This window comes from Canis lupus, chromosome 10 (assembly GCF_048164855.1).
Source record: "Canis lupus baileyi chromosome 10, mCanLup2.hap1, whole genome shotgun sequence".
Lineage (NCBI taxonomy): Eukaryota > Metazoa > Chordata > Mammalia > Carnivora > Canidae > Canis > Canis lupus.
Window position 1 is genome coordinate 67,969,414 of NC_132847.1, and position 22,613 is coordinate 67,992,026.

At 38.2% G+C, this 22,613-nt stretch overlaps 1 protein-coding gene across 9 annotated transcripts in view; it reads right to left on the reverse strand.

Annotated features, from left to right (window-relative positions):
- Positions 1-22,613, reverse strand: part of ECPAS (Ecm29 proteasome adaptor and scaffold) — a 98,701-nt gene that overhangs the window by 57,685 nt on the left and 18,403 nt on the right. For 8 of the 9 annotated variants that reach the window (XM_072842331.1, XM_072842328.1, XM_072842325.1 and 5 more), the window contains 6 exons: positions 15,368-15,498; positions 10,113-10,229; positions 8,533-8,651; positions 7,111-7,260; positions 3,737-3,905; positions 965-1,104 (listed from right to left, as the gene is read on the reverse strand). In XM_072842331.1, the coding sequence (XP_072698432.1) occupies positions 965-1,104; positions 3,737-3,905; positions 7,111-7,260; positions 8,533-8,651; positions 10,113-10,229; positions 15,368-15,498 (826 nt within the window). The remainder of the gene's footprint in view (positions 1-964; positions 1,105-3,736; positions 3,906-7,110; positions 7,261-8,532; positions 8,652-10,112; positions 10,230-15,367; positions 15,499-22,613) is intronic. The other variant, XM_072842334.1, reaches the window with a different exon arrangement.

The following is a 22,613-nucleotide window of genomic DNA, read 5'->3' on the forward strand; positions in this document are numbered from 1 at the left end:
TATAACTTTCATAATTATTTTGGCAGATATATAATATTCCATATAGAGACACATAGTTAATTTACTACCATTTCCATATAATAATGGAAATTTGAATTTGTTTCCATTTTTCTTAAAATTACAGGAAAAGGTATAATGAGTAAATCTATAACATGTTTCTATATAAAACCTTTTTCTTCTTTGAATGACTGTCTTAGGATGAATTCCCAGAAGATTTACATAAAAGATTATAAATATTTTTGTGATTCATTACATACTGCAAAGTGCCTTCCAAAAATTATGTTTGTAATGCCAATCAACAGACTATAAAAATAGCAGTTTCAATAGAAACTTAAATGGAGTTTCAACTGTTACACAATTTTATTTACCAATAGGTACAAATTGGTACACCAGTGTTTCATTTTGTATTGATTTTATTGCTCGCACAAAATATTTTCTCTGAGCCTATTAGAATTTGTATTTTCCTCCTGTGTGACATAAGATTATTCAGCACCTCTTTTCATGGGACCTGATTTTTACCATATTAGTCTTGAAACCTACATATCCTTTATTAAAAACAATCTTAAACCTTTTAACTAAGAGGGAGAATAAAAAATGAACCATCTCTGGGTTTGGGCATTCTTCTTAACATTAGTTCTTTAAGTCCATTTACCTTGCCGACAAAGGTCTCACTTCTTATGGTAATTGTTCTAATCCATTCAAGTTTAAAACTGCTTCTCCAAACAGCTTTTCTTCTTTGTCTAACACAGAATCCTGCTCCTAATAAGCAAACTGTCTTTATTACAAATTAGGTACATTTCATAATCTCAGAAATTGAATGTCTCATTACAGAAAATCCTGAAAGGATAAATATGTGTCAAGTGAGCATCTAGAAATATAGCCTCTTTTTATTTTTTAAAGGTGAAAAGGGTATATATATATAGCTTCTTTTTATTTTTTAAAGGTGAAAAGGGATGTAGTTTACCTTTGCTTGCTTTTCAATTCTAGGTCCGCTGCTGTTGCTACACTGTGGCGTGTGTCACTAGAAGCAATCACCAGGTGGAGAACAGCTTCGAGTTCAGGCACCTGTTCAGCTTCTATGAATTTCACTATCCCCAGTTTGCACTGCAGATAAAGGAAGGAAGGGAAAAACTGTAATCAAAGAAACAAATACCACCAACCAAACATTAACAGTAGCAACAGGAGCAGCTCCTGTTTAGGCTTAAATGTGCCAGGAACTGTATGTAATGTACATTCATGATTTCATTTAACCCTCACAGTCTAGGACATCAGTAAGATTATACTTATTCTTCTTACAAGGAAACTGAGGCATGGCTTAAGAGACTCAGACACATAGTAAGTGATGAAAACAAGATTCAAAGCCAAGTCTCTCCAACTCAAAGACCATTATGACACCCAGCCTTCCTACTTAGGTTACAGTCTCTCTGGAATGATAAAGCCTTGAAATGAAGTCCAAATTTGGAGCCTAAAGGTAGGAGTGTGGTACATTATGAACAGAGTAGTTCATGGACTGTTCTGACAGTTCAAAAAAAAACTAAACCACATTCCACAGAGGTTCACCCTATTGTTAACATGTTCATTCTGTCCTCAACATTCTTACAGACTGAAAACAATAGGATGTTAGACACACTCCAGTCAAGGCAAGTGAAATTTTAATCAAACAGTATTCAATCTAACTGAATGGCTGAAATGAAACACAGACTGAAGAGGGATTCTAATTAGAACTTCACGGGATGTGAAAGCACTATGAATTTCACAACAAAGAACTCTAGGGCAAATATATCTGAAAACTACCTTTATCTTTAAAAAACAATTACATAATAGTTCTTATGTATATGAGTCAAGACTGAATTTATAATTATTAAATGACAACAGATGCAATTTAAAAAGGTATATAAACAGATCATAAAATGCTTGTCTATCCTCCCTTGGTCAACACAACTTACTTGTCGCAAGAGCTACAATAGAAAAGACGCAAACATTTACTGAAGCCACAGAAATACAGTTATGGACATTAACTACATAAAGATATAAACAAAAAAAAAGTGCAAAGAAAACAAAAAACAATGCTAATGTCCATCAAGAGACAAGTTAAAATCTTATGTGGTTTACACATAATTTTATATAAAACATTTAAAAAGATGATTTTTTTAAAAAAACCTTATATATTGTTAAATGAAAAAAGTAAACCACAAATACTGTATTATATGTAAATGTAGGTAAGGGTACAATGTACAATATATAAAGTGTACAATATATAAAAATGCATTAAAATGTATCATGTAAAACTGTACTTGCATATATATATACACACAGACACACACACACAGTAGGCTGTACAATGACACACTAGGGTGGCAGGATTCCAGGTCATTTTTCATTCTCTTTGTGGTGTTTTGTACTACTTGAATCTTTATATTATCATTTTGTCATGAGAAAAAAATAAAAACCATTTTATTTAAATAAAAACTATTTTATTCCATCCTAGAAACTAAATAGTTCATTTCCACACTAGATTATAAAACTGACAAAAAACACGGATAGGCCCTTGAAAATTAGCAAATAATTACCAACACAAGACTATAATTTCATATTAACAATTATTCTCTAGCACGTAGAGCTTTAGTCCTCAGGAGACCTAAATTCAAAGCCTAGCACTTGAAGTGAGATGGTGATACATCTCAAAACCTCAGTTCCTTTTACAAAATGAAACGATTTCTCTTATCTCAGCTGGGTTTAGGTTGTTTTAAGGATTAAACAAGACAATTGTATTCCACGTGCTCAGCATAGTACCGGCCACATAGCTCAAACTCAATAAAGAGAAGCTGCTACCACCATTTACCTTTCTTACTTATATCATGGTTTGAAGAGGGAGGAAAAAAAAATCTATAAAATATAAATCTAATCAAGCATAACCCTCACTGAACAAATCATTCTGTAAATCTGTGAGTGGCTGCAATGCCCCACCTGCCTTTTCCCTCTGCTGGGGAACACTTTTTTTGATCAGCAGTCACTTACATTCCCAAAAAGAAAAAATATCCAATCATTTAAACTGCCACGGAGAGAGAAAGGGAGGACTGGAAGACTGACCCACGTTGCTTGAATTCCAAAATAATTACATACTGAGCTCATCTGTTCTTCCCTGAGGTGCCTGGTGACACAGACACACTGAGGCAACTTCTCTGGAGAGCACCAGTCTTTTATAAAAGCTGCTCAGAGAACATCTGTGTCCTGTTTAAATTCAGAATAAAATGCTTAATGCCAATTTTTCAATTCCCAGGAAGAAAGAGAAAAGGGAGTCATGCTTTTCTCCCATATTGTCACATGTGAGTATAGGAGTTCTTCACTTTACATAAAATACACAGGCCTAAAAAGCTGAACCATCTAAGATAAACTGCATTTTAACTGTACCAAAATAGCCCGGGTGACTATTAAACCCAGAATTAAAAGCTAAAATGAAAGAAGTTAAACATACTCAGTTTCTAAGTGGGCTGTATTTCACCCTTGAACTATGTACGTAATGGTGGAAAAACTAAAGAGCACTTCCCACTCCTCCCTTTCTCTGGGGCTGTACCAAAAAACTGACACACTGAAGAGAGCACATTAGGTCATCAGTCCTTGCCAAGATGTTTCTTTAGAGAGACTGAAGGCATGGGAATTATGTTACACATGCTTCCATGGACCTCCTAGGGGCGAGCATGTGGGGTGAAGTTCCATTATGAACAAGAAGTGATACCTGTTCCAATTGTTCAGGTGTCCACGGGTTATCACCAATAACTCGCTTAGCTGCATAAAAACTCATTCCTGGGGGAGGTTGTGGTATTCCAGAACCTCCCCCACTATTTGAAGAAGAACCCTGTCCTGAAGATGAATTTTGGCGACTCTGGGATTCATTTAACACATATCTGAAAAGGAAAGAGACATTTAATCTCCTTATTAAAACACCTACATAAACATGTACATGCACATTTAATATATTCAATCGTATACTTTTCCCCCCAGAGAATTTTTCTAGAATACCTGAAATTAAAATTTCACCATAAAGAAAAATTCAGAAGGTATCTAAAAAAAGGCATTTACACCTTTGGCAAATTAACCATAACAGTCCATCTGTTCAACTTGGTTACAAATGAACTATTACAGTTACCAACAATGAATATAAATATTTTGCTTTCGGGAATCCCTGGGTGGCTCAGCAGTTTAGCACCTGCCTTCGGCCCAGGGCGTGATCCTGGAGAACCAGGATTGAGTCCCACATTGGGCTCCCTGCATGGAGCCTGCTTCTCCCTCTGTCTGTGTCTGCTTCTCTGTGTGTGTGTGTCCCTCATGAATAAATACAATCTTTTAAAAAAATATATTTTGCTTTCAATTTATAAACAACTTTTCAAGAGCTACTATGGACCTACTGCATTTTGAGTTTTGGGTTGACAGATACAGAGAACGGTTAGTTGATGATAAGAAGGATTTAAAAAAAAACAAACATTATTCTGTACCTGAAGCACAGAACATTTTTAGTCATTCCCATTTCTGTTAAGTTGTAATTCACCTTTAGTTCTCCTTATATCCCTGCATTAGAAAATCCACTGAAACCTCCAAACCACTTACTACACAAGCACAAAATGCCCCCAAAAGGAAAAAATATTCAAAAGTACTAGAAGAGGAAAAGCCATAACAATTAGATTTTCTCATTGTATGCCCTTTGCAGCCACTTGTTTATTAATTTACCATTCTATTTTCATTTTTAGCTTCTATGGATTAAAAATAAGATTTCTGGTAAATTTGTTTTGATTCAGTTAACTGGTATTTCTCATCTACAAAAGGAAAACTTTGAAAAAGTTTTTAATTCAAGTCCCTTCAAACCCTAATAAATTTCTATGCTGATGAATTATCAGACTGGATGTTAAAATGAGATATCTGCTATAATAAAAATTAAAACACTTATTAGATCCTGATGGTATAGTAAATTATTCCACATTACTTATATGCTATATCCATTCAATCCTAAGTCTATTTTTAAAAAAACGTGTTAAGGAATCATTTTAATATTTTTATAAAAACAAGGCAAATTCCCACTGTAAGAAAAACTGGATTGAATACATTATATGCCTAAGTTAAATTTGGATTTGTTAAGAAAAACTGGATTGAGGACATTGTGTGCCTAAGTTAAATTTGGATTTCAAAGTTTATTTACCAAAGCCATCATCACCTGCCAATTCTGGCTGCCTCCTGATTTAACAACTATAAAAAGGAGGTTTTCATTTATTTCTCAGTTAAACCAAGACTGGTGGCAGTAAGTAAATGAATCAGTAATTACTGAACAGCTAACATTATGCAAAACACCATTCTAAGCACGAGACAGAAGAATACCAGGAAGTGTAAGATTGAGTCTCTGCCATCTGGAGCAGGTTGGGATAAGAGCAACCCATATGACAGCTTTGACATGTTATCACATGACAAAGAAACTACCAAGAAATAAGAAATGATATGACAGGTACTAGAAGTGAACAGGTAGAGGTAGTGGAAGTGTTTTAAGGTCTGGAAAATAAAACCACCACACTAGAGGTAGAAGGGGAGCAAACCGGAAAGCAAAGAAATTATACACCATGAGCCCTCCTGTGTCTGGATGGGGGTACAGAGGATATGAGGCTCCACACGCTAAGCTTATAGTACATAGTACACTTATGACTAGGGAAGAAACATAATGAAAGCAGCATTTTAGATAAATATCTCTTCAAGCAAAACCACCTAGAAAATCAGTAGCCTAGAAGCAGATCACAACCTGGGCCACTGAAGGGACCAGAGCTCTGACTTCAAGGAGTCCCCAAGTATATTAGGGAAGATGGACTTGTCAGCAATACGATACAAACACAACACGAGGGGATTCCTGGGTGGCTCAGTGGTTTAGCACCTGCCTTCAGCCCGAGGTGTGATCCTAGAGTCCCGGGATCGAGTCCCACGTCCAGCTTCTGCATGGAGCCTGCTTTTCCCTTTGCCTGTGACTCTGCCTCTCTCCCTTTCTCCCCCTTTCTCTCTCTCTCTCTCCCTCTCTGTCTCTCATAAATAAATAAATAAAATCTTTAATCTTTAAAAAAAAAAAAAAAAACATGGCAATACAGCTGTATGGTTAGTGTAAAAAGGACCCGGAAAATAGCATCCTCTGCCCAGGACAGGAAATTTATGACAGAGACACACACACCTGACACCTATAAGCTAGTCTGAGATGCTTTTACAAAGTGGTTGTTCTGGCTGTTGTTTTCTTTCTTTCTTCCCTTCTTTTCTGATGGGCATTCTAAGCAGAGAACTGTATTCTCTTAAAACATGAAAGGCAAGGACACAAGAGAATACATGAACTGCATCCATGTATATAACGACTGGAAAATAATACCCCAAGGATTTTAAAGGTATGATCTGGTAAGATGTGTGTTTTAAAAATCAGGGATCCCTAGCAATTTCTGCTCAAGTCCTAATCTCAGGGTCATGAGATGGAGCCCCACCCCCTAGAGGAGTCTGTCTGTCCCTCTCCCTCTACCCCTCTCTCCCACTCAAGCATGAGTAGGCTCTCTCTCTCTCAAATAAATCATCTTTACAAAAATAAAAAATAAAGTCAGGGATCCCTTTGGCAGGAATAGAGTTTTAGAGAAAAGCAGCTGGTGAGAAAGTCATGAAGAGAGCTGAGCAGAAATGAAGCTAGCCCGCAGTGGGCAGTGGTGAGAGTGGTTCTGGGACGAGTCAGTTAGCAGGGAGGGGGTATCAGGGGGCTGGTATTAGCAACAAGAAAAAGGAGGGCTGGAGGCGTTTTTTAACTGCACACCAACGAGGCTAAGAGAACCATCGCAGCACTGACAGCAATTAAAGAAAAGGAACTATTTTTATGGGGAAAGACTGATTTCAGCTGGGACAGATTGAGTCTGAAATCCTAAAGCAGCTCCACACCTATAAGGTCAACAAGTGGTGAGGCTGGGGTTTAGAAGAGGTCAGGGCTACAGCAAAAATGAAAACCTGAGACACAGACATTTTCAAGTGAAAGCTGAACCATTTAAAATAGTACTTAACCCTACATAGTGAAAGCAGTTAATAACAAGGTTGCTATGTTTTTCTTTTTTAACCTACCCATAAGGCATCAGAAGGACATCTAGCATGAAGTCCAAAAGCAGCTGCACAGTCTTTGGTTTCTCAGCAAGATTAAACGGAGAAGCTGATTTTGATGATTCAACAGGGTATTTCATGTGAAAAAGGGTTGGTATTAAAAGATGCATTAAGCTGAAAAAACAATTACATTTATTGCAACTACTTTAAAAATAAGTCTTTTATACATGCACATAACAGACAAAACAAAAATCACTAACAAAAAGTGGCAAGTGTAAGGGCCCTGCACTTTCAAAACCACCAACTTACAAAGTCCTAATTTAGGAGCTGGCCTAGCTTTGTTTCTTTGCCATTTTACCAATCTGGGTCATCACCAAAAACACTGGGAAAAAATGTTTATAATATGCCCTCAGTGTTAGTATCTAAAGTTACCAAAAGAGATTTTCTATTAAACTTTAGGTATAGTTCAACTTATAATATGTTCCTTCAATAATTTTTTTCTTTTCTACAGTTAATTTAAAAAGTTATTCTAAATCTAAAGAAATTAAAAACCGATAATGGTACTATTTTGAATATGAAAATTTCCAACGTGTGAACTTATATAACAGAAATTCCTTCTTTCATTACACATGAAAACTTCAAAGAGTGCTTGTACTGTTTAATTTATTTGTAAATATCCATATTACAGTCTCTCTTTTAAAAATACATGTGCTCTAAAAGGCAAAGTAAACCATCATTTAACTCCACTTTGCCTCCACAGTTTCTGCGCTCTTCCTGATGATGCTGACCAAGCTACACTACAGTACTTAGAGCCAAATCTGAAACTAAGAGTGTTATGCAAATCTTTTCACCTCTCCAATTCCCATATTAATAGAAACAAGTGATCTGTTCCTTTAAGAAAACTGCTCTAAAACTTCATATACTCCAAGATAGAAATGTTTTGATGAAAAGCACTTTATAACTAATTTGTGCAATCACATGAAATTAGCTTCTTCAAAAGAATTGGCAAAATAAATGCATCTAGACTGAGAAACATGTTGTTAGTTCTGCATACTTTTCAATATGCTCACATCAAGAAATTTGATAATTACCAAAACAGTAATGTTGAGGTAACACAAAAAATTCAATCAGGGCAGCCTGGGTGGCTCAGTGGTTTAGCGCCAGGGCGTGATCCTGGAGACCCGGGATCCAGTCCCACGTCAGGCTCCCTGCATGGAGCCTGCTTCTCCCTCTGCCTGTGTCTCTGCCTCTCTCTCTCTCTCTCTCTCTCTCATGAATAGATAAATAAAATCTTAAAAAAAAAAAAATTTTTTTTTCAATCATTTGTCAGCTGAAAGAGCTCAAGCCTTCACACTGGCCCAAGTAAAACCAAATGTGTGACTCTATTTATGAAAGGTAGCTGTTGACTCATGCAGGTGGGAGATAAGATAACTGAGGAAACCATACCTATCCTGCTGTGGCTGAGGCTTCCCTTCCATGGCAGTAAGAAGCGTAGGGGCCAGTTCACATTGTTTTTCCACTGGTAGGCGAGGATAGCCCATCTTAACATAAATTATCGTAAAATTCTAATGCAATGAGAGAAAAGCAAGTGAGTGTGAAGGAAATGTTCTAGGATTTCAATGAAAACACAAGGTTGATAACTCAGGGAGTTATAGCAAAGAAATCACCTTCTCTCTCCGTATGCTTATCACATGTTTATTACAGCTTGATCAACTATTACATCTCAGGAAGAATGCTAGCCCTACTTACTAAAAATGCTTGCTTTAAGATGTGCTCATGTAAGGGAGCACGACCTAATCTGAAGCACTCACACATGTATCAAGCATCTTGTTTTTTCATTTTAAATACATACAATTTTGTCAATTATGCCTCAAAGTTGGGGGGAGGATAAAGCATGCAAATACGCAATTTTCACTGAGAAGAAAAAGCAAGCATTTGGCCTATCTGCACCTATATACCACATGTTAGCACCAGAGCTCCCGGCATGTTGCATTAATCCTTTCAAGCAAAGGGGAGACCCCTGTGAAAGCCTTGGCCGCTGTTTCCCAACTGGTCAGTCACTACAGCCACCTTGGTACAAGGCAGCACTCTGGTTCCTCACTGATAACTGACCAATGGACGATGAACCAAGGGAAACTGAGTGCTGTAGGTATGTTTGTATCCCTAGAATCCATATGAACACTGCATTTTAAGCAAACTCATAAATGTATATCCAGATCTATGCATAAGATAAAGATTTGCTTTTCTGAAGGACTCTTCACTTTAGAACAGCCTTCATAAGGTTATTGTTTGGAAGACATTCTATTTGGCAGTTTTACTGACACACAATGTTTCTATTTGCTTGAAGAAAGGAACGTCTGTAATGAAGCTAGCTATATGTCCAGAGTAGGCAAAGAGAGATGTCTGGACCAGTAGGTGGCTCCAAAGGTTTGGAATCCAGATGTCAGAACTCGATAGATTCAGCCTCAATGCTAGGGCCACAAAAAGATCATCTGACTTCACACGGCATCAACATCTTTATACATTTATTTTTCATGAACACGACAATTCAATGGGAACATTTCTTACCAGCCTCAGTTTACTTCACTTTTAAAAAGGATATCTTTCTAAATATATGAGAAACAGATAGAAATTTTAACAGATTTTAAAATTCAGCTTCCTATCCTTGCCACTTACCCTTTCTTTTCCTTCTTCTATTATTGCTTATCCATGCCTATGCTGCACAACCCTTTCTTCTCTCTCCTCATACAACCTTTGACTAAGAATCAAATCACTCCTTTGTAGATCTGCATACCTGACAAGTCATTTCACCAACCTTCCTTTGCCCAGCAGAAACGCATGCCTTATATCCTGCTCCTACCACTTCAGTGGAAAAACAGTGTGTCATTTGAAGAAAAACCTCTCATGTTTCATTTAGAATTAGTCTAAAGTGAAATCCTAAACTTGCCCATGTATTGATGACATCTAATAAATGTTAGGAGAGAAAACTCACTGTAAGTCAGAAAGTAGTCCAAAAGAACACTCACTGTGACAAAGGAAACTGCAGCAGGGTCCTGGTATTGAACCAGTAGTGTCTCTACCGGGAGCTGTATCTTGGGGCGGCTTTTTATACGCTTATTCAGATGGACCAGCAGTTCCATTACCTAAGATACAAAAAGATATGCACTGAAATTATTGATACCTTTAAAATAAATTCATTTCTCAACTGTGACTTAATGTGATAAGTAGCGGCTACTTTGTGCTTTTCAAGGACATAAATGTGACATCCCAGAAAGGGAATTTAAAAAATCAGGGTCTTACTCCAAAATGCTGTGTTCCCCAAAGCCAGGATCCCGTATGAGCTTATACTGAGGCACAGCCCCCAGAGCCCCTGTGAATAAACAACTGCAGCACACCGGGCCACAGGTGGAATGTCTGTGTCTCCCCAAAACTCATCTGTTGAAGCCCTAACCTCCAGTTTGATGGCTTTAGGAGGTACTTAGCTTTGGCTAACATCATGGGAGTAGAGCCCCCATGATGAGATTGATGTCCTAGTAAGGGGATGACAGGATCAGAGTCCTGTCTCTCTTCCTCTTGTGAGAAAGCAGCAAGAAGGCTCCCCTCAAGCAACCAGGAAGGTCCCCCCACTAGGAATCCAACGTGCTGGCACCCTGACCTTGGACTCCCAGCCTCCGAAACTACAGAAATCAAATGCTGTTTATTAAGTCACCCAGTCTGTGGCCTTCTGTTACAGCAGCCCAAACAGGCTAAGGTACACTGTGAACGCAACAGAAAGGGAAACATGCAAGACTCTGTGGGTTTCCAGAACAGAAAGACTGCCAGATCAAGGAGGACTTAGGAAGTGACAGGAACACTAAATCCTGACAACCAGATGAATTTCCAAGCAGAGAATCGGTTACAAGAAGGAATGAGTTCTAACGTGACATACTGCATGTGATTGACACGCAGAGTGATAAGAGATAACAGCAGGGCCCAGGTTACAAAAGGACGCAGGTAAAATGCTAGAGAAGTTTTACTTTATGCTGAAGATCATCTGATTCTACTAAAGCGCTTTAAGTAATAACAAGCTTCCTGTCTTTCAAGTGGGAAGAGAGAACAGAAAGAGAGATCTGCAAGTCAGTAATTCCTGTGGGTGGAAAGCAAAATCCAGAGGCTTATGTCAGATGGCCCCGCTCTTACTCTAAGAGTGAGATTATCTTGCTCAAAGAGAAGAAATGGAGCACTGAAAAATAACATTTGTAGAAAGCCTCACCTGAGAAAGACTCAGATTTGAGGTATCTGCTCTGGAGGGCCAGGTCTACACTATTTTCCATCATTTCCAAAATGTACACTCTACCCTCAAAGCAAGTACTAAAGAGAGTTGTAGTGGGGCGCCCAGGTGGCTCAGCTGGTTAAGCGTCCGACTCTTGATTTCTGCTCAGGTCATGATCTCAGGGCCATGGGATTAAGCCCCATGTGGGGCTCTGCCCTCAGCCAGGACTCCTCTCATCCCTTTCCCTTTGCCCCTCCCCCCACTCACATGTATGCTCAAGGTCTCTCGGTCTCTCTAAAATACATACATAAATCTTTAAAAAATAAAGAAAGTAAGTTGTAAGACAATTTCTGACAACAGAAGTTCAAATGAACCTAGAACAATAATGAAATGTGAATTTTAAGAATAACAAATCTATAATCTGTCTGTTTAATGAATCATAATGAAATTGCTGACATTTATCAACAGTTTCTGTGCAGAACACACTTCTGCATAGCATTCTGTATTTCCTATCTGATTCTCACAACAACCAGAGAGGTAGAACGGCATTCCCATTTCATAGGTAAGGAAACAGAGGCCCAGAGAACTGAAGTAACCTGTCCGAGGACACTGAGCCACTAGGTAGCATAGCCAAGATCTGACTCCAGAGCCCATCCTTTAAACCTTTCCAACACTGATAGTTGAGTTCAATTCATCTGAAGTGTCTGTCTGTCACCATGAGACATTCTCGGAACCACTGATACCTTACAGAGACCTAGAAACTTGCATTAAAACTTACACACATATTTTCATCTCAACTTCCTCACTGTCCAGACCTAAGATCCAGCTGACTGACAGGGAAAGAATGAGGAGGAACGAGGCTCAAGGAAACAGTCCTCTTCTGACTATCTAATCGAGGCTGAGTCCTGGAAGGACTCAGTGGGAAATCATTACTAATAAAACAATCATGCTCATAGTCATATACTTTTTTTTAATCTTTTTTTTTACTTTAAATAAATTAATGACTTAGTTTTCTTCGAACAATATTATATTAAATATTAATTTCCTAAGTTTGGTTATCCACCTTCTGAAACCCTCTATAAACCCATAAATATAAAAAAATTTTTTCAACTTGGGATGCCTGGGTGGTTCAGCAGTTGAACACCTACGCCTCCCTTCAGCCCAGTGCATGATCCTGGAGTGTCCTAGGATCAAGAAGTCCCATGTCAGGCTCCCTACATGGAGCCTGCTTCTCCCTCTGCCTGTGTCTCTGCCTCTCTATGTCTCTCATAAATAAATAAAATCTTAAAAAAAATTTTTTTTCAACTGAACCAACCTCCTCCATGGACAACTAGGTAACTATTAACCTATCAGTAAACTACAGAATCACTAGCCTTGGGTATATAGTATCTTGTCCATACCAGTTCTTAATACTCATGCATTTATATTCATTTATTCATTAATAAGCTTTTTGAATTGAAAGTATAACACATAGCTAAAGTGCACAATTCAGAGTGTATGGCTCAATAAATTTTCATAAAGTAAATACACTAGAACCACAAAAGCCCTGCACCTCATGCCCCCCCCCAACTCTCTATATTTCTTTGCCAAAGTAACTACTATCCTGACTTCGAACACCATGTTTAAATTTTTGTAACTTATATCTGAACATTTTCCTCGACATAACTGAGATTCATCCATGTTGTTGCTCATAGCTGGCAGTTCACTTTCACTGCTCTAGTAAGAAAATACCACAATTTATCCACTCTCCTACTGACAGACATGAGATTATTTCCAGTTTGGGCTATTACCAATAATGCTGCTATGAACATTCCTAGGTAGGCTTTTAGTGCACACATATACAGTATTTGTTTTATATAAACTCAGGACTGGATGTGCTTCGTCATGGAGTACGCATATGATACACTTTAGAGTATTTCCAAGAAGTTTTCCAAAGTGATTATGCTAATTTACACTCCTAACCAGCAGTCTGTGAGAGTTCCAGTCCAACCTTGTTAGTACTTGGTATGGTCAGTCTTTAATTTTTAGCTATTCTAATGACAGCCTAAATTTAAAGTTGGCTATAAAGTAGAATTATACATAACAAACCTCATTTTCCTTAAAACAGCAAATGTACTCTAATGATATGTCATGAGAAATATGAAACTTTTATTTCTTTCACTCAATTTATCCACAAATCACCAGCTACCTTGAGGGATATCTTGGTTAAATCTAATGTACATCATGACATTGATAGTTAGGAACCCAAAATTACACAACTGAAAATCAATGCAAATTTTCATCAATCACAAAATTTCACATCTTGAAATTATTTACATGTGAGCTTTCAAATAGCTGCCCACTGGAATCCCTGTTTCTTCTGCCCAATGTCTGACCTATCACTCCTATCACTGGGTGCACGTCTGCCCTTCAGCTCCGTGAAGGCGTCACCAGCTGTTCCAACTCAAAACATCTGCATGGGGCCTTCTGTGTCTTCTATGGTCTCTGCATGTCTCTATCTGGCTAGTTCCTACACACCACAGACGCCTTCCTTATGCCCCACATTCAGTTTAAAGCAAGTCCTCAAATATATTCTTTCATAGAATTGTTTTCTATCTTGGCATTTATTACAATTTATATCTGGATACTATTTGCCTGATTTCTTTAATACCAGTCTTCCCAACTAGATGTTTCTTTCATTCACCAGCGTATCCCTAACACCTGGCAAATATAGTAGAAAGCACTGTCCCTAACACCTGGAATACAGTAGAAAGCATTCAGTATTTGCCAAACGAGTGATGAGACTGAAGAAGCTAAATAAGTAACCAGAAACCAACATGGCTCTTTATTATACCTTGCTCTCCTGAGGGTAATGGAAGGCCACAGAAGAGTTTTAAATAGGACAATGACAAGATCAAATACATATGTATTCAGCAAGGCAGTGTTAACAACAGGCATGTCAAATACCGGACAAGAATGTCCTGTCTCTTCCTGCAAACATAACAGACATTCTTAAGGATGTTTTTTGTCCAATGAACCCAAATTGGGCCTCAGAATCCCTCTCAGGGCAGACCTCCAAGGAGCCATTGTCAATCAATCAGGGTGGCCCAAGGGATGAAACATGATGACAGCTCTAAGACCTGAAGGTCTAGTATAAATATACCAGAAGACTAATGAACGATTTTAAAAATGAAGGGGACAAATGTTCCCTGTAGAACATTTAGATTAAAAAGAAAATCTTGAGGAGTGCCTAGCTGGCTCAGTTGGTAAAGCACACAACTCTTGTCAGGATTCTAAGTTCGAGCCCCAGAGTGGTTGTAGAAATTACTCAAAAATAAAATCCAAAGAAAAGGAAAGGGAAAGGAAAGATCCTGGGGCGCCTGAGTGGCTCATTCAGTTAAGCATGTGCCTTCGGCTCAGGTCATGATCCCAGAGTCCTGAGATAGAACCCTCCCTGCTCAGCAGGGAGTCTGCTTGTCCCTCTCTCTCTGTCCTTCCTCTCCACTTGTGCTCTCTCTCTCTCAAATAAACAAAATCGGAAAGGAAAGGAAAAAGGAAAAAGGAAAAAGAAGGATCGATCTTGATGTGACAGTTATCTAACTTTTGGTGACAGTACTTTACAAAATCCTAAGACAGGAGCTGTACAATATCTTGCTTTAAAATATATATATATTTTGCTTAATTTTAATGAAGGTTGTATTCACAGTCATCTAATGCTAAAGAATAATTTTGCTCCATTACCACCTGACTTTCACACTGGAATCAAGGGCGTGGATTTTAGATCAAGCCTCCACATATTCAGAATAATTATCTCAATTATATCATCTGGCACTGATGCCAAGTGTACAGTTGGTACTAAATGCAGCTGTGCTAAGCATACAAAAGCTACTTTTAAATCATGTAAGCTGGTCCCAGACTTACTCTCCATTTTGAAAGGCCATAATGAGAACATAAACCTAGATTTCAATAATGAGAAGAGAAAACTCACTTCATAATATATATCCATTTACTCTCACCATTTAATTCCCTCAACTGTCCCAACATGCTTACCTTTTTGCGTACTCCTTCTTGGGTGCTGGACAGCTTGAGCAAAACAGGAGGAAGGAATTTAGATATAATATTCTGTAACTGTTCATCTGTTTCAGCATGGCCAAGTCGTAAAAAGACCCGTTCAAGCTGATCTATAATATAAGAAGAAAAAAAGAAGAACTTAACAAATCAAACACAACCAAAACTAAGTATTTTTATAGCATAATCCTTTTTCTGTACTGCAGATCTGTCATGATTAACCACAACTAGCCCTGTAGGCAGATGACTCTGACACACTAGGTAACAACACTAAAAAGGTTTACTAGCTAACTATACTTTCTTACAACTGTCCTGGTCAATTAGCCCCTAGAAGAGAGGAAAAGAAAGCCAAGAATATCAAAATTCTCTCCTACATACAGCTATTTCTTTCTTCCAAAGGATTTGTATACTGAAAAGAATACAAAGTTTTGGAAGAAATCTAGATCTAGCTAGCAGAGGAAAGAGAACTTTAATCAGACACCAGGGACAATATATACTTGGTGAAGCCATCCTACTGAAGAAGTTTCTCCAAAGACAGAACCACTGCCCACTAACCATACTGGGATTACCTAAGCAAAATGTGAGAGACCAGTCTCAACCAAGAAAGCCGCTATGAGAGAAACATGTTCACCACCACCACCATGATGTTCTCTGTAAAACCCCGACTGTGACAAAGTACAGAACAAGTAACCAGGACATTATGAGGGACGGGAGGGGTAGTGACAGGGGAACCTACCAATTGCAAACAACTGGGCATTTTCTTTTAAGGAATTACTGTTAATTTTTTAGGTATAATAATGGTATTGTGGTTTATGTTTGTTTTTAAAGGTGATTATCACTGGTGATTAAGAAGACTTCTAGGGGGCTAGATAGGACCTGTATCTTGTTCTGGGTGATGGTTACAGAGATATATATCTTGATAAAAATTCATCAAGCTCTACACTTTCATACTTTCTATCCAGTTATACCTCAATTTAAAATTTTATTTAAGAGAGTCTTTATTTTTCAGAGATCAAGACTGAAATATCTGAAATATCTAAAGGTGAAATAATTCGGTTCCTGGATTTACTTGAAATAACCAAAAGTGTACTAGAAATTAGCTAAGAGAGTAAATTTTGGATGTTCTCACCACACACACAAAAGGTAACTATGTGAGAAGATATGTTAATTAGCTTGACTACAGTAATAATCCCACATGTACATGTATATCAAATCATCACACTGTACACCTTAAATATGTACAATTTTTATTTTTTAATATAAGTAAATAAGGAGACTCATGTCGGTCCTCATAAAAAATAATAGTCAGGTGCAGAAGGGTGAGGAATGGGAAGAGGCCGTATAAATGAAACTAAGATTGGCCACCAATGGATATTCAAGCTGCATGTTAGATACAAAGAATTTATACTTCTGTGTATGCTTGAAATTTTCCATAATTTTTTAAAGACACACATAGGCACACGCGCACATACACACACACACACACACACAAACACACACACACACACACACACACTGCGAGAACATAGAGGCAAGACATTCTGGTAGCAACAAGCACACCCTGCACCCAAATCTTGGTTTTGAAATACCATTCTCCAATGGTACTGACTTGAAAAAAATGACTGATTCTGGAGCTGGGGCAACGAAAATAAGCAAGATGAATCTGAAGGATCTGGTAATGCTAAAAGAAAATGGGGCCTGGAACATGTCAAAGGTCTACAGGAGCCACCTGAAAGAGTCTCAACGTGGACAAGACCAGAATAATCTGAAGGAGAAAATAAATAACGCAGAATTGAATTATAACCCAAAGTATACAATATATCTACATGAATCCATGCTGATGTAAATAACTGATTAAATGATTAAATTCCCTGGGGAAAAACATTTTCTTATAAAAAAATTTCAAATAATATATGTAGATACCTCCCCCTGCTGGAGGTACAGCTTCATTTCTACCTCCACCCTCTTAAAGAAAGTAGACTAGATTTAGTGACTTGCCTCCAAAGATAAAGAGAGGAAAATGTTAACCCTACATTGGAGACATTTGATAAATACTATTTCTTAACCAGGTGATCAAAGCTAACACCATGACTGATGTCACATGGATATCACGATCCCTGATAGGATGTGACAAGAAGGGCACTGCACCTCTGTGGTGTTTTTTCATAAAGCCCCACACCCCCTATCTAATTATCAGTAAAACAACTAGAAAAACCCAAATTGGAAGACCTTCTACAGGATACTCAGCCAGTACCGTTCAAGACTTTCAAGATCATGAAAAACAAGGAAAGGCTAAGAAACTGTCACAGACCAGAAGAGATGGGGAAACCGGACAACTAACCGCAGCATGGTGCCCTGGGTTGGATTCTGGAACAAAAAGAGGACATTAATGGGAAAAAGTGGTGAAATCCAAATAAAGTTTAGCTTTTAAAATTAATAATGAAGAAAAGGAGGAGGAAGAGGAAAGGCAGGCAGGATGGCTGTGAGATTAGCAGACCAGATGATTCTACGTGGTCGCTAGGAAATCAATCCACAACATCTGTGCCAGTTACAGGAGGCTCTGCCCTAGTGCCTCACAGATCTTCGGCAGTAAAAACTGCCCAGAGATTTTAGCTACAGACACTATGGAAGGGGGCGCCTGGGTGGCTCAGTTGGTTAAGCACTGGCCTTGGGCTCAGGTCCTGATCTCTGGGTCCTGGGATTGAACTCTGCATTGGGCTTCCTGCTCAGTGGGAGTCTACTTCTCTCTCCCTCTCTCTTTCTCTCTCCCTCTACCCCACCCCACTGCTCATTCTCTCTCAAATAAAAAATAATAAAATCTTTAGGGGAAAGAAAAGAAACTACGGAAGAATTGTTCTGTGGAAGACAGCAGAAAGTTAAATTCTTCATAACAAACTGACCTAGAGAATTTGTACTAAAGGCTTAAAAAACCAAGTGAAGCATGTCTCTTTCATTTTTCATACAACCATTTGGTTTCTTCCCATGTATCCCCAGTATAGTGCTAAACTTTCTCACTCTCTAGAAAAGAAAATGTAGCATTCTAAATCCAATAAAATTATTTATGATGGGAATATGGGAATGCCAAAAGGGCACCAAACATCAGGTGCGGTCCCTCCAAAACAAATCAATTGTACCTGAGGAAGAGTTCAAGCTTGCTACACTCTTTGAGGATCAGTGTAACACTCTAATGCCATCTTTAGATACACATCATATTTTAAATAAAAGGTAATTAATCATGTTCAAGCTTTATGAAAAGAAATGTAAATAAGTGCTGATATAATCAAGTGCTAAATTTATCAACCTGTCAAAGCTAACAAAATAAAAAGTAAAGATTTAGCCAAGTATGGTCCCTGAATCCTGTTTTTTAGAGGCACAGAAAGAATCTCAACTCTGGGGTGCCTGGGTGGCTCAGTCAGTTAAGTGGCTGCCTTCAATTCAGGTCATGAGCTCATGGGTTCTGGGATTGAGCCCTACTTACTGCCTCCCTCCTCAGCGGGGAGTCTGCTTCTCCCTCTGCCTCCCCCACCCCACCCCCACTTAAGCTCTTGCTCTCTCTAGAAATAATAAATAAAATCTTAAAAAAAAGAATCTGGGATGCCTGGGCGGCTCAGCAGTTGAGTGTCTGCCTTCAGCTCAGCACATGATCCTGGGATCCCGGGGTCAGGGCCCGTGTTGGGCTCCCCGCAGGAAACCTACTTCTCCCTCTGCCTGTGTGTCTCTGCCTCTCTCTCTCTGTGTCTCTCATGAATAAATAAATAAAGTCTTTTAAAAAAATAATCTAAATCTGAACTCTATGCCCTTACCCAACCCAGGAAACAACCTCATCAAAGTGACAAGGCAAATTAGGCCTAGGACCCCAAAAGTGTATAGTCAGAAAAAGGACTGTAACCAAAAGTTCTGAAAATTCAAAAAAAATCCAACACTCAAATTCATCTTTCACACAGACTCCGTTTTTAGTTGTAGGAAGTGAGATCCTCCAGATACTGTTGTGATGACAAACACTACTTCAGAGTCAGAAGCAAGTTTCTTTTTTTTTTTTTATAAAGATTTCATTTATTTATTCATGAGAACACACAGAGAGAAGAGAGAGAAGCAGAGACACAGGCAGAAGGAGAAGCAGGCTCCATGCAAGGAGCCTGATGTGGGACTCGATCAGGGTCCCCAGGATCACACCCTGGGCTGCAGGCGGCACTAAACCACTGAGCCACCGGGGCTGCCCCAGAAGCAAGTTTCATCCTCTCTACAATTCTGACCTTTATTGTATACAAACTCTTATCAAGTTATTTTCACTTACGAAAAAAGACATTGCAATAACCTCAATTACTGTTATATGTGGAGAATATATTCTGAGCAATGATTTCCTATTCATAAAACTAACATTATTTTAACCTAAAAACTGGAATATGACATAGAGTATTTTACAGTTTGCCTTTCTTTTTTCCTTTGAACACAAATCCTTTATCGGAAACCTTTGGAGCAATATATGTCTCAGGACGTTTTAAATTTTAGAATGATAACATGGTGTATATACTGTGTATTTCAAATAACCCTATCCATCCAATTGGTTCTAGAGTAGTACCTGTAATCAAATACATTCCTATTTCTGTAATAAAACATATGGACACACACACTAAGTGGGACAATCAAAGATTATAAAGAACCACATATCCATTCAGGTCAGGTTTTAAATACCAAATAAAGAACACTAAAATGTCTGGGTACATATAAAATCTTAAATATATTCCCATAGTACTAAATAAAAATCCAATCGTTAATGGCTACCTGGAAACTTTGTCTATCCTAATCCTCTATTCCTGTTATTACTAGTTTTATAGTACCACAAACAATGCTTCAAAGCATTCAAAGAACATTCTTATCCATGCACCCGTGCACTTACATGGGTTTCTGTAAGTTAAAACCCTAGAAATGGAACTGCTGAGTCAAAGGGTAGGTGTGTCATCAAGTTTAACAGATTTTGGAAAAATACCTCAAAAAGTCTGTGCTACTGAATAATGTACAGAGTGTTGAATCACTATACTGTATACCTGAAATCAGTATAATACCGTATGTTAACTATACTGGAGTTAAAATTAAAAACTTAATTAAAAAAAGAAAAGTCTATGCTAATTCATACCACCAGCAGTGTATGTAAGTAGCAATTTCCCCATACCCACTCCTACTCTGAGTAATCAATTTTATAAAGATTGTAAGCAATCAATCTTAGCTGAATATGATAGATGAAAAGGGATCACACTGTTGTCTTACTTTATACCTATCACTGAGGTAAAGTATTTTCTTAAATATTTATTGGTTCTTTGAAATATCTTCTTCAGCAAATTACTCATTATTCTTTTGAATTGCTGACTTGTAAGAGCTTTTATATATTGGGGGAAAATATCTGCCTCTATTCTCCCACACATCATAAATACTTTTTTTTACCTAGTATGCCTTGTGACTACAGCACTTTCTTTTCATATTAAGTTTTTAAAATATAAATTTACCCTTCCTTCCTTTTATGGCTTCAGAGCTTCTAGTCATGCTTAGAAATGCCTTTCTTACTCTAAGATTACAAAAACAAAACAAAACAAAACAACAACAACAACAAAAAAAAAAAAACAGTATATTCTACAGAAAAGAGTTAACATAGCAGGCCTGAGACTGCTATCCTTAGAAATGTCTGCCTGCCAGGCTGGCCGTTGGCTGGCATATGGAGATGGATTTCAGGAGATATCCCCCCGCTCTCAGAACTGGTAATAGTGGCACTGTGCCTAAGCCCTTTGTCCAATAATATGGTTTATGCTGAACACCTGCTTTCCTTCTCAGAACCTGGAATTTTGGGCAGCCTGGGTGGCTCAGCGGTTTAGTGCCGCCTTCAGCCCAGGGTGTGATCCTGGAGACCCAGGATCGAGTCCCACATCAGGCTCCCTGCACGGAGCCTGCTTCTCCCTCTGCCTGCGTCTCTGCCTCTCTCTCTCTCTCTCTCTCTCTCTCTATGTCTCTCATGAATAAATAAATAAAATCTTAAAAAAAAAAATAAATTAAAAAATTAAAAAAATCTAGATTTCTTTAAAAAAAAAAAAAAAAAAAAAAGAACCTGGAATTTTGGCGCGTGTTAGAAGATGCCAACATGACCGGTACTGATTAAAAGCCCTCGGCAGAGTCTCTAATGAGCATCTCTGGTAGACAAGATGTCACACGTGTTGTCAGAGCTCATTGCTAGAGGAATTAAGCATGCTCCGTGTGACTCCACTGGGAGAAGACTTTTGGAAGCTTGTACCTGGTTTCCTCTGGACTTTGCTCCATGTGCCTTTTCCCTTTGCTGATTTTTCTCTTTATCCTTTCGTGATAATAAATCTTAGACATGAGTACAAATATATGTTGAGTCCTGTAAATTCTCCTAACAAATCACTTAACCTGGGGGTGGGCCCTGAAGATCCCTGCCGTTATCTACTGATCTATAGATTTCTCTTTCTTCTTGCTCTTATGATTTTGCTTTCTGCATTCAAGTCTTTAATCTAGTTGGAATTTCGGGGAACGAAAGGGGGTATGCCATGTAGATGTAAGAAACCCAGTCTTTTGTGGGTTTTAAAAATATTTTCCAAAAAAATAAATAAAATAAAATAAAATAAAATAAAATAAAATAAAATAAAATAAAATAAAATAATAAAATCTTATTCTGAAAAAAAACATTTCCAAAAGTGCACAAAATATAAGTGTGCAGTTTCATGAATTATTATAAACACCCATGAACCTACTATCCAAGAAAAAAATTTTTGAAACCTGTACTACAAAAACTTCTACTGAACTCACAGCTGGAAAGGACTGAAAGACTGTTCAACATAAAAAACAGTGCATTTCAGGGACCCACCTAGGTTCAAAGAGGTAATTAGCAGCAGTGCAAGAACTAGAACGGAGCCTTCTGACCTTCAGTCTAAGAAACCTTGCCTACCGTGTGCAACTGTCTGCAACAATCATCCCATATTCTATAGGGCACTATGCTACCCATACCACATCACACACAGGAGCCCTGTTTGAGAGCATCACCAAAAGATCACGTGACTTTGTCTCATTCAAGGGACAGCTAAGACAAATCCAGAGCTAACACCAAATGTGTCAAGTTGCAACTCATCCTTCCACCTCCTCCCTGTTCATCTAAATTCTCTCCTCCTGCAAGGCCAGGTACCCTCCTACTTCCACTGTGAAGCAGTAACTTCCTTAGCTGGGTCAC